General features: G+C 50.2%; 2 protein-coding genes across 2 annotated transcripts in view; one reads left to right on the top strand and one right to left on the bottom strand.

Moving 5' to 3' along the window:
• The first annotated feature begins 6,124 nt into the window (after nucleotides 1-6,124).
• LOC135812262 (arylsulfatase B-like) lies at nucleotides 6,125-9,035 on the top strand. Its single transcript, XM_065325625.1, has one exon. It carries the CDS (start codon nucleotides 6,581-6,583, stop codon nucleotides 8,390-8,392), a length of 1,812 nt encoding a protein of 603 aa, XP_065181697.1. The 5' UTR covers nucleotides 6,125-6,580; the 3' UTR covers nucleotides 8,393-9,035.
• Nucleotides 9,036-9,342: 307 nt separating this feature from the next.
• Nucleotides 9,343-12,109, bottom strand: part of LOC135812250 (uncharacterized) — a 31,893-nt gene continuing 29,126 nt past the window's right edge. The window contains exon 15 of the mRNA XM_065325594.1: nucleotides 9,343-11,963. Within this exon, the coding sequence (XP_065181666.1) occupies nucleotides 11,164-11,963 (800 nt within the window). The 3' untranslated portion in view covers nucleotides 9,343-11,163. The remainder of the gene's footprint in view (nucleotides 11,964-12,109) is intronic.

Genomic DNA, 12,109 nt, shown 5'->3' with positions numbered 1-12,109 from the left:
GCAACAAAAAAATCTTTCCTTGCAAGGGCACATTTTCGGCCATAACTCTTGAACGGCTGGTCAGATAGGGACACAGTTTTCAGAGAATTTGCAGCTATTCATGCTCTTTCAACTGACGTAGCACTCAATATGAATTTACAAATTCGATTTTTCAGCGAATTTTTGGGTGATGTGCCCCCTTAAGGGGGCACATCACCCAAAAATTTCATATGGCATTCAATTGACCGTAACTTTGGTGTTTCTCAGTGGATTTGAGTGAAATTTTGACCACACACTCCTGCCACTATGCTGGCCCTCAGGACATGATTTACAAGTTCTTGCGCCTCACTGACAGGCTTTCCAGGCCGGAAAAACTCAAATTTCCGGCATAGTGCCACGGTGTGCGAGCCACCCAGGAGCCAAACAAATGCATTTACATTTTTTTCACATTTTCGTGCCCATTCTGTCCGTGCGCGGGACCCAAACCTAAAACAAGTCCAGAAGCAGCCATGGGTGGTGGGGTAGGGCCCCTCTACGTGGCCCTGGAATCTGTCACAACGGAACGAGTGGGCGTTCTCTCGCGGACTCCCACAGGCCCAAGTCAATTTTTGAATTTTTTTAGGTTTAGCACGTGCTACGAGGTCGTACCTTTGATACAACATCCAGTGCTGGGACCTCCACAGCAAGCCATTTCCACAGCGCTGCACACCAAATCCAGGATGCCCTCAGAAACCGGCAAAGACTGCCACTCACGTTTCACTACTGCCTAGTACTGAATCCTACCTGACTTCTTGACACGACTCAAACTTGCCAAAGTCACTAAATCAACGTCAACTACAATAATCAAGCCACATATCTGCAACGTCACGAGGGTGCTGGCAAAAGTCCTGCTGCACGGCGGCGGGCTTCGCCCGCCGCCGTGCAGCCCAATACGTGGTTTTTTAACGTGATTTTTTGGACTTTTTTGGACTTGGGGCAAAATTCTGCACACTTTCGCGTGTTTCCATAATACGACAAGTTGCGCACGGTCTGCTCACATTCAAATACAGTGCTGCCAACAAATGATAGCATGCAACAAAAAAATCTTTCCTTGCAAGGGCACATTTTCGGCCATAACTCTTGAACGGCTGGTCAGATAGGGACACAGTTTTCAGAGAATTTGCAGCTATTCATGCTCTTTCAACTGACGTAGCACTCAATATGAATTTACAAATTCGATTTTTCAGCGAATTTTTGGGTGATGTGCCCCCTTAAGGGGGCACATCACCCAAAAATTTCATATGGCATTCAATTGACCGTAACTTTGGTGTTTCTCAGTGGATTTGAGTGAAATTTTGACCACACACTCCTGCCACTATGCTGGCCCTCAGGACATGATTTACAAGTTCTTGCGCCTCACTGACAGGCTTTCCAGGCCGGAAAAACTCAAATTTCCGGCATAGTGCCACGGTGTGCGAGCCACCCAGGAGCCAAACAAATGCATTTACATTTTTTTCACATTTTCGTGCCCATTCTGTCCGTGCGCGGGACCCAAACCTAAAACAAGTCCAGAAGCAGCCATGGGTGGTGGGGTAGGGCCCCTCTACGTGGCCCTGGAATCTGTCACAACGGAACGAGTGGGCGTTCTCTCGCGGACTCCCACAGGCCCAAGTCAATTTTTGAATTTTTTTAGGTTTAGCACGTGCTACGAGGTCGTACCTTTGATACAACATCCAGTGCTGGGACCTCCACAGCAAGCCATTTCCACAGCGCTGCACACCAAATCCAGGATGCCCTCAGAAACCGGCAAAGACTGCCACTCACGTTTCACTACTGCCTAGTACTGAATCCTACCTGACTTCTTGACACGACTCAAACTTGCCAAAGTCACTAAATCAACGTCAACTACAATAATCAAGCCACATATCTGCAACGTCACGAGGGTGCTGGCAAAAGTCCTGCTGCACGGCGGCGGGCTTCGCCCGCCGCCGTGCAGCCCAATACGTGGTTTTTTAACGTGATTTTTTGGACTTTTTTGGACTTGGGGCAAAATTCTGCACACTTTCGCGTGTTTCCATAATACGACAAGTTGCGCACGGTCTGCTCACATTCAAATACAGTGCTGCCAACAAATGATAGCATGCAACAAAAAAATCTTTCCTTGCAAGGGCACATTTTCGGCCATAACTCTTGAACGGCTGGTCAGATAGGGACACAGTTTTCAGAGAATTTGCAGCTATTCATGCTCTTTCAACTGACGTAGCACTCAATATGAATTTACAAATTCGATTTTTCAGCGAATTTTTGGGTGATGTGCCCCCTTAAGGGGGCACATCACCCAAAAATTTCATATGGCATTCAATTGACCGTAACTTTGGTGTTTCTCAGTGGATTTGAGTGAAATTTTGACCACACACTCCTGCCACTATGCTGGCCCTCAGGACATGATTTACAAGTTCTTGCGCCTCACTGACAGGCTTTCCAGGCCGGAAAAACTCAAATTTCCGGCATAGTGCCACGGTGTGCGAGCCACCCAGGAGCCAAACAAATGCATTTACATTTTTTTCACATTTTCGTGCCCATTCTGTCCGTGCGCGGGACCCAAACCTAAAACAAGTCCAGAAGCAGCCATGGGTGGTGGGGTAGGGCCCCTCTACGTGGCCCTGGAATCTGTCACAACGGAACGAGTGGGCGTTCTCTCGCGGACTCCCACAGGCCCAAGTCAATTTTTGAATTTTTTTAGGTTTAGCACGTGCTACGAGGTCGTACCTTTGATACAACATCCAGTGCTGGGACCTCCACAGCAAGCCATTTCCACAGCGCTGCACACCAAATCCAGGATGCCCTCAGAAACCGGCAAAGACTGCCACTCACGTTTCACTACTGCCTAGTACTGAATCCTACCTGACTTCTTGACACGACTCAAACTTGCCAAAGTCACTAAATCAACGTCAACTACAATAATCAAGCCACATATCTGCAACGTCACGAGGGTGCTGGCAAAAGTCCTGCTGCACGGCGGCGGGCTTCGCCCGCCGCCGTGCAGCCCAATACGTGGTTTTTTAACGTGATTTTTTGGACTTTTTTGGACTTGGGGCAAAATTCTGCACACTTTCGCGTGTTTCCATAATACGACAAGTTGCGCACGGTCTGCTCACATTCAAATACAGTGCTGCCAACAAATGATAGCATGCAACAAAAAAATCTTTCCTTGCAAGGGCACATTTTCGGCCATAACTCTTGAACGGCTGGTCAGATAGGGACACAGTTTTCAGAGAATTTGCAGCTATTCATGCTCTTTCAACTGACGTAGCACTCAATATGAATTTACAAATTCGATTTTTCAGCGAATTTTTGGGTGATGTGCCCCCTTAAACAATGACCCAATATTACTTGAAGTAGATTTATCACGACAAACAGTCCGTATTTCAAATTCCAGAATGATAACCTCATGAATCCCGGTTTTATGATTGCACAACCGTTGCACCACCATGCAGTGACAATGCTGCACTAGGCACCGTTCAACTGCGCAACCCCTAAGCAGTCAAAATTTTAAGCAGTCAATAATATAATTATAGCCCTATTAAAGGAGTGAAATATGCAGGAGTATTTGACTGCTTAGGTATAGCGAAAATCAAAGGCAGTCAATACTAAGGGAGTGATTATAATTATACAGTATTCCAAGTTTTGGATGGAAATAATAATTATTCCCGTAGCTATGCAGAAGACGTTACTTCAGTAACGTCTGGCGCTAGCCAGGGTCCACACAGCTTTAATTTGGTGTTTGTTTGTTTGTTTGTTTGTTTGTTTGTGTCACGCCTGGCGCTATCCCGTATCTGTCCCGTACCGTATCGCACAGCTGGCCATTTGCTGGCTCCCGTATCTGTCCCGTACCGTACCGTACCATCAAACACAGCTGGCTACAAACAGCTGGCCACAATATTTATGTACATGTATACGACTCCCTGTGTGTTGCAACTGTGCTTGAAGGCGACGGTTGCACTTTTTGTAGCTCCGTTTTATCTGAGTTTTCAGTCGTTCCTCTTACTAGTTTTGCCAAGGGTGTGGCTCTGAGTCTACCAGAGTGGCCCCTGGCGTATTTCAAAATTTGCTGGGGCGAGGGTTCCGCGACGCGGTCGCCAAGGCAGTTTCTTTTCAGTCACGACCGTTGTCGTCCTCGTCTCTCCATTCGCGGTGGTGTAGCTGACCCCCGAATGGTTTCAAACTGCGAAGCTCGGAGGAGTACAGTGGTGGCAGAGGCATGAGCTGTGACTGGAGACGGTTGCTGAAGATGGATTGTGATGCAGGGAGAAGAGTTACGCTGCCTGACGCCGCGTGGGAAATTGTTTGAACCTGCAATTTCAGTTCGAGCGCGGTGGACTTCTAGACGATGTGTCCTCATGGCTGTTTTTCAACGCTTGGCCTATCGCTGATATCCCTGCGTGGGATGTTCTTCCAGTGGAGTCCAGGTGGGACTTCGGGTGCCCCCACTCCATCACCTGGTTCGGAACTGCTAAAATAATTATTGTTTCCTATTTTGTACGCATCTCTTGTCATCTCTCTTTTCTATACGTCGCACACCAGATGTACTACTATCGCCGTCTTTCTCTTGTTTTCTCTCCCTGCTTTCTGTTTTTTTGTTTCTGTTGCCACTGTCCCTCATCATACCCATGCTTGGGTGGTGGGCGGCGTGACCCGTTAGGGTAGCTGCCAATACAGTACGACTCCCTGATGTATAGAGAGACTTTCCGGAAAGAAATAGGGAGACGAGGAGGAAATGAAATTAGAATGGATGTTAGTTGCCGAATAGGTGATAGGATGCGTCAGCAAAACCATACTTTGGAAGAGAGATCCCGTCGTCTCCAAAATAGGCGTGAACGGGCGAGTCAGCGCCGGTCACAGGAAACGTCGGCAGAGTGATCCCGTCGACTCCAGAACGCGTGTGCTCGGCAGAGTCAGCGCCTTCCCAGGAAACAGTTCCATCAGTTCCCACAACATGCACGATGAGCTAAGTAACAAAGCATAGCGTAGGGCCCCGAGCTTCCAAGCTCTCTCGTTCAGAAGTGATCGGAATGATGAGGTGTTTGGTTTCGTGAGGTGGTCAGCGGAAAGGGAGGTTGCACTCTAGTGTTGCGAATCCTACCCAGAACTTATCACAAACTGATTCAATCTGATTCAAGCTTCAGCAAAACGCTGACGCACTGGTGACTATTGAAGACAACTATTTACACATTCTGCCAATCCTTTCGGCTTCTCGCTGAAAGAAATTCAAACAAATAAATACTAACTTTTCACCCCAACGGCAATGGCCAAGGTGGGAGCCGATTGATGGGCTATCTTGCTGATCTTGTTGTTGCAGATGACAGCATGCAGCTGCACATGCACTGAGGCTGAGGCGGCTGGAAGTTTTGTTTTTGTTTTTCATACCACACTAAGCCGGCCTGAGCTGAGGTCTCGACCGCCATGTATGCCCAATGCACACACAATGGAAAACAAGGCCAAAATGATTCTTGGTTTGACAGCCAATCTAGCTGTCATCGCTTCAGCAGGCAACCACCACAGGCATCGAGCATTCCAAGCCGCATCATCATCAGCCTTTTCGCGTTGACATCGCCAAGCAAGCTTGGCTAGTCTTCGCTTAGGCCAAATGGAATAGCGAATGAGGAACGAGCTGCATTGCCGGCCTCTGTACTAACCCACTACAATCATGTGTAACAACGTATGGCATTGTGGGTGTCTGGGTTCAGTCTTCACATTCGAAACAAATTTTGAGTTGGGGTCCTCCGTTTGGAAACAGGAGTTTGGCTCGAGATCCGCTGCTCGGAATCTGGATGGCTCGTCAAAGCCATCATCCAGCGACTGACTCTGTCACTACCTGCGCTTATCCCAGCGCTGCATTTCTGGCACATGTACGAAATTTTGATGCACTGTTGCATTGCCGTCGGCCGCAAATCATTCGCCTTGTATCTCTGTCCATCTGTAATGTAGGCTAGCTGTCAATATTCGAGCCCTGTTGACTGTTGTACATCGGCTATGTCGATCTACCACCGACGTACAATTCACACACTATCGATGCGATCCACGAGGACAGACAGGAGGCAACCGAATTTGCCTTCAGGCAATTCGCCTTTTGGGCCTGCACCGACAAAGTCGAATTTTCCGAAAACGCAGTGAGATGTAAAAGCAGAAGACACGGCGCAGTTGCTCAGTTTTTGAAGACTTCTCTGTGCCGTGCAGGTCGTGTTCGCACGCTGCTCTTGCTTGCAGGCTAGGTAGGCATCGTGAAGATTCATCCTTTGCGGGGACGCGTTGCTAGACGGAGGAGAGCTGTGTCGATAGAGTTGTGTTGAGCTGAAGTGCACCTCAATGGGACATCGTGTCGGTGCGAAAATAGGATTTTTATTCGATGATGACGGTAAAGGAAGCAGACGCGGACACAAATTATTTGGACGATCTAAACAGAACGTAGTCTTCGACTGCACTCTTTGACAACCGTCCCTGGATGCATCGATCGAGCAGTAAAATCGTGCCCATTGTCATTGATTCATTCTCGTCCTCATTGATACTAAGAGTGTGCTGGCATTGACCGGACACCTCATAGAACGTCAAGCCGTCGACCACCATGCGGGCGCTGCGTCTCCTGTGCCTGGCAGCGGTGACGTGCGCAATTGCGCGAGTCAGCGTTGCGGATGAGACAACACCGACGAGCGATGATAGCAGCTCTCGCAAGAGTGGCTCGGGAGACTCTGAGCATGAACTGAGCAACTCAATAGCGCCGCCAACCAGCGTCACCAGTCCAGGCACTAGCCCCACCACAGCACCACCATCTGCGAGATCAGACAGTAATGGTGAGAGCGAGAACAATGAGAGAGAGGCGAAGAAGAACCCATCACAAGACTGGCAGAAGGATCCTCGCCCAAACATCGTGTTCATCATGGCCGATGATATGGGATTCAACGACGTTCCGTGGAACGAGAAGTTCATGCCGGAGGGCGTACGCAATCACATCCTAGCCCCGCGTATGGATGAACTGGCCAAGAAAGGCATAATCTTTGACCAGGGTTACTCGCTGCCTAAGTGCACGCCGAGTAGGGCTGCTGCCATGACCGGTCGCTACCCGCTCAGGTTTGGTCTGCACAGGGCCAACGTCAACTGGGCCTCGCCCTACGGCCTACCGCTCACCGAGACCCTAATGCCGGCCGTCATGAAAAGACTGGGCTATCGCACTCACTACGTCGGCAAGTGGCATCTCGGTGAGTGTAATGTCAGCTACGTGCCGACGTCTCGCGGCTACGACTCCTTCTTCGGTTCGTACGTGGGAGCTTTGAACTACTTCAGTCACAGCAAGCGTGATTCCAACGGCAGAAGCTTTGGTGTTCTGCACAACGGCACTCGGCCTACGACGCAGTACTACAATATGCACGCCACGGACATGTTTGCAAAGGTGGCATCGGACGTGATCCGCGAACATGCCAGCGGCGAAGACACACGTACCAAACCTCTCTTCCTCAACGTGTTCTTCAACGCGCCGCACTCGCCCATCACACCCGGCAAGTACGGGGTGCCGTTCTACAAGCTGCCAAAGTCCACCGTCAGCTCGCGACGTAAGGGTTACATGGGCTTGGTTCTCAGCCTGGACTATGGAGTACACACAATAGTCAACAGTCTGAAAGAGGCAGGCATCTGGGACAACACACTGCTGGTGTTCACATCGGACAACGGAGGCTTCCCCGGGACGGGGCTAAATTACCCGCTGCGCGGGGGAAAGGGAAAGTACTACGAGGGCGGCGTGCGAATGCCCATGTTCGCCTACCACAGCGGCTGGCATAACGTGTCGGGTTACCGTAGCGACACCCTGGTGCACGCCGTCGACTGGCTGCCGACATTCGCCACACTCGGCGGTGCTGAGAAACGTGACTTACCGCGTCGCCTGGACGGTATTGACTTCAGTCACGTGCTTAAGTCGCCCATCGACCTGAAGACCAGCCCGCGTCAGACCATGCTCTACGGAGCATTGCTGAAAACGCGCAATCGCAGAGACGGCCGCGGCACGATCTCGTCGGCCGTGGGCGCGTACCGTGCACGCTACTGGAAGATTGTGCTCGAGGATAGCCGTAATCCAATCAGGGATGAGTGGTACATCGGCACGGACCCGTCACCTCCCCCCACACGCGGCAACACGAGTAACAGTCACTTGCTGACGTGGTTCTCCCGGACGCGCAGCAACTGGGGTCTGTTCAACTTGAAGACGGATCCGTTCGAGGAAAACAACATCATCCGCCAGCACCCTGGAGTTTTCTATGAGCTACGCCGGCGATTGCTCCGGTATGTTGACGAAGGTGTCACGCCCCTTAGTGAAGTGTACCCCATGCAGCCTGAAGCGGCCAATCGGCACAAGGCGCTGCACAACTTTTACACACACGGCTGGTGCTGAGAAAGCCTAATGCACTGCTGTTGGTGTTTGTGTGTTGGCATGTGTGTGTGTGTATGCGTGTGTGCATGTGTGTGTGTACACGTGTGAGCATGCGTGTATGTGTGGGTGTGTTTGTGTGTGTGGGTATGTTTGTGTGTATGTGTGTGTGTGTGTGCACGTGTGAGCATGCGTGTATGTGTTGGTGTGTTTGTGTGTGTATGTGCGTGTGGGTGTGTTTGTTAATTTGCGCATGTCCATGTGCGTGTCTGGACGTGCATATAGATGCGTGCATGTGCACTGCTGATTGTACCTCTAATGTAGATGTGCATATACAATGTACATATACAGAAGAGTATGTTTGTTGACTGGCTTTCCTTGTGAACACACAGCATACAATCGCGTGCATGACTGTATTGAAGAGGCTTGCTCTTTGACTTGCCTTCACAGAACACCTGTTTATCTCCTTCGTCGAGGTATTATTTGAGTGAATCTCCTTTCCAGACGAGCCCTCATACTCATAGAGAATACTTGCCTGCACTCCTCCATAACACTGCCAGTCCTGCTACAGGAGTAGAATATTTAGACTACGAATGATTTCGTCAAACAAAAGTCGGTTCTTGCCGCCAAAAATCTCTTCAGTGGACAATGAAATCATAATTTTTTTTGAAGAGCTGGACAAGTCGTTGTGGCTAGGGTGTCAATCTGATGCCAGTGTGTGTTGTATATGTACAACTGTGCATACTCAGTGCTGCTGAAGGAAATCCAATCAAGCGAGTCAATACCACTACACGCCGGCATGCGCTGCGCAGCCCAACACCTATGAACACAGAGATGTGCACTGCAGACTGGCGCAGGCCCACTGTGTGGCCCCAGCCTGCGCTCTCAGTGCAGCGACTATTACTATTACTTTGCGAAAGCATCTCAACTGGTGATGTAATCGCATGACCTCTACAGTCTACACTTGCCATACGTAGATGGGAACGAATGGGTATAATTATTATATCGACCGATGACCACGCCTTTTTTTTAACTCATCATGCAAATAATTATAGCAAAACTTATATGAATAAAGTGTACACAAATGTCGATTCAGCTTGTCTTATTGATTGCGGTTAGCAAACTATGATTGTTTCGTTTTCGGCAGAAATCGGAGGTTTCACCCTCCGACGAAAAAGCAGCATTCGCTGTGTACATAACAACAACAACAACAACGTGAGAATAAAGAATTCAAAAATTCAAACAACAGCAAACGGTAAAACTAAAAGAGAAAAATGAGAAATACATGCACGCATTCTCTCTATATTGCAGGGACAAAACTACCTCGATTCCATCATGAGCCTAGCCACCAATGTTCAGAACCGAATAATCATTACTGAGATGAGCAGCACCGATTGTGCACTAACAGATCCACAGCATTACGAGAACAATGCCAGGCACCACCAATATGGCACCTTGCTACATACAAAAAGCAAAAAAAATAGCCTTTCGGAGATAACAAGTTCAATATCGCAACCAAGAGAACAAACTGTGCGATGACCATTCTTTGCATTTGCTTCTGCATGCGTATTAGCACCTCATTGACCCCGCTCGTTTCTCATTCTTTATTCCTTTTGGCCTCCGCGAAGACTAGCCATGCTTGCTTGGCGATGTCAACGCAAAAAGGCTGATGATGATGATTCTTGGTGATAGATAACTACCATGGCAACAAACATGTGAGAGATAATAATGTTAGACGTAGATGCGAAAGGAAAAATGTTCAGAACCGTTTTCAGGTTACGAAAAAGAAAAAAATAAGAATAATAATAGTTACAGTTCCCATGTCACTCATGGAAGGATCCATGGGCTTAACGCATCTGTCAATGAAATCCAGGCAGAAGAGCCAACAAAAGAAAAGAAAAAGAAAAGAAAGAAAAAATTCATGTTCTACTACTGAGTGCAGTGGGTGGTGTCCGCCGCTCTGCACACATTCATCTATTCTAGAATTACGTTTGAGGAAGTCTCGTTTTCCGTCTACCAACACCAAGTGCAAGAGTGTCTTCAACCCGTCTCGCTTTCTCACTTCCATACGCCCACACCAACACACACACACACACACACACGCGTGCGCGCGCGCCAACACACACACACACACACACACACACACACGCGCGCGCGCCAACACACACACACACACACGCGCGCGCGCCAACACACACACACACACACACCTAGAGTAAAGCCGGTCAAGGCGAGCACTCGGATAGGGCGACCACCTGTACAAGTAGACCACTGAAACCAGGATCAAGGACTGCTATTTCCAGTCAAATGACCCTGGATAAGGAGACCACCTGGCAATGGAGACCACGTTTTGACGGTCCCTTGAGCAGTCGTCTTAGACCGGTTTCACTGTACACACACACACACACACACACACACACTCTCTCACATACACACACACACACACACACACACACACACACACACACACACACACATCTATATGTGCGTGCAAGTTGGTTGTGCAACCGAATGCGAGCAAGTTCTAGTGTTTTGTTCGCTCGTGCGTGGGCATGTGCATGTCCAGATAGCACTTCATGCCATGCACACAAACACACACACCCTCACAAGTACACACAGAGACGGACTGTGTGCTTCTCTCATTGTCTGCCGCAAGCACACTGTTATCGAACATCTCCACTAGCACCCGAGGTCTCATCCTGTTATGCCATTGTTAGCAAACATCTCCACCAGTACTGGGATCTCCTGCAGTCGAGCCAGCGGTATCAAACATCTCCTCCACTAGCACCGGGATCTCATCCGAGTGCGCCAGTATTATCCCGATCGGCGGATCTCTCTCGGAACCGAGGAGGAAGTCCAGCGGTACTCGGACCCGGTCCCGTCACCATTGGATACCGTTGACCGGAGTTCGGTGGCGCCTGCGCACCCATAGGTTGTCCTGTGGGAGGTGCCCAGCCGTACATGCCAGGGGGTGCGGACCCGGGCGGAATGCCCTGTCCACGAGGGGGACCGTGCGGACCAGGTGGCGGTGGTCTCGCGTTCCACATGGACGGGGGATGCATGTGCTGGGGCGGCGGAACATTGGCGCTGTACATATTCGCTACTCCGGGTCCCGGTTGCCCGTACGCATCCCAGCTTGGCCCGGGTCCCTGCATGTAGTACCCGCCCGGTGCATAACCCGGGGGCGGACCGGATTCCATGCCCATGGCTGGGGGTCCCGGGCCCGGGTAGAACATCACATGGCCGTCTGTGGGTGGCCCTGGTGCAACAGGAGGTCGAGAGCCGAGCAGGGCGGGAGGCGCTGCGCGACGTGGTCCTCCAGCTGGTGCTGATGACACGTGGCCAGTCGACAAAGCGGACGTTCCCTGGGCACTAGGAGCAGTACTGGGTACCACAGCTGCTGCACTTGGGCCAGCCGTCCTGTTCTTCTCGGCGAGGGCAGTACCAGTGGCAGCTCCCGTCGTCGGTGCTCCTCCGCTACTTGTGGCTTGCTTGGCGAGGTGCTGCAGCCAGCGTCCTAGTTCCACGTTGTCTGCTGCCGTGGCCGAAAGTTGCTGCTCCGCATCCGATGAGGTAATCCTGCGCTCCGACAGACCTATGCAGCAACAAACACACACACACACACACACACACACACACACACACACACACATACACGCACGCACGCACACACAGACGCCCGTACATGTACATATAAGCACATACACACACGGAATGGAACTGAGCGGAACTGCTCTCTAC

Source organism: Sycon ciliatum, chromosome 3 (genome assembly GCF_964019385.1).
Source record: "Sycon ciliatum chromosome 3, ocSycCili1.1, whole genome shotgun sequence".
Classification (NCBI taxonomy): domain Eukaryota; kingdom Metazoa; phylum Porifera; class Calcarea; order Leucosolenida; family Sycettidae; genus Sycon; species Sycon ciliatum.
This window is presented reverse-complemented; position numbering and strand designations above follow the sequence as displayed.

Coding starts and splice junctions, on each gene's coding strand:
- LOC135812262 (XM_065325625.1), top strand. CDS start 6,581: ATGCGGGCGCTGCGTCTCCTGTGCCTGGCAGCGGTGACGTGCGCAATT.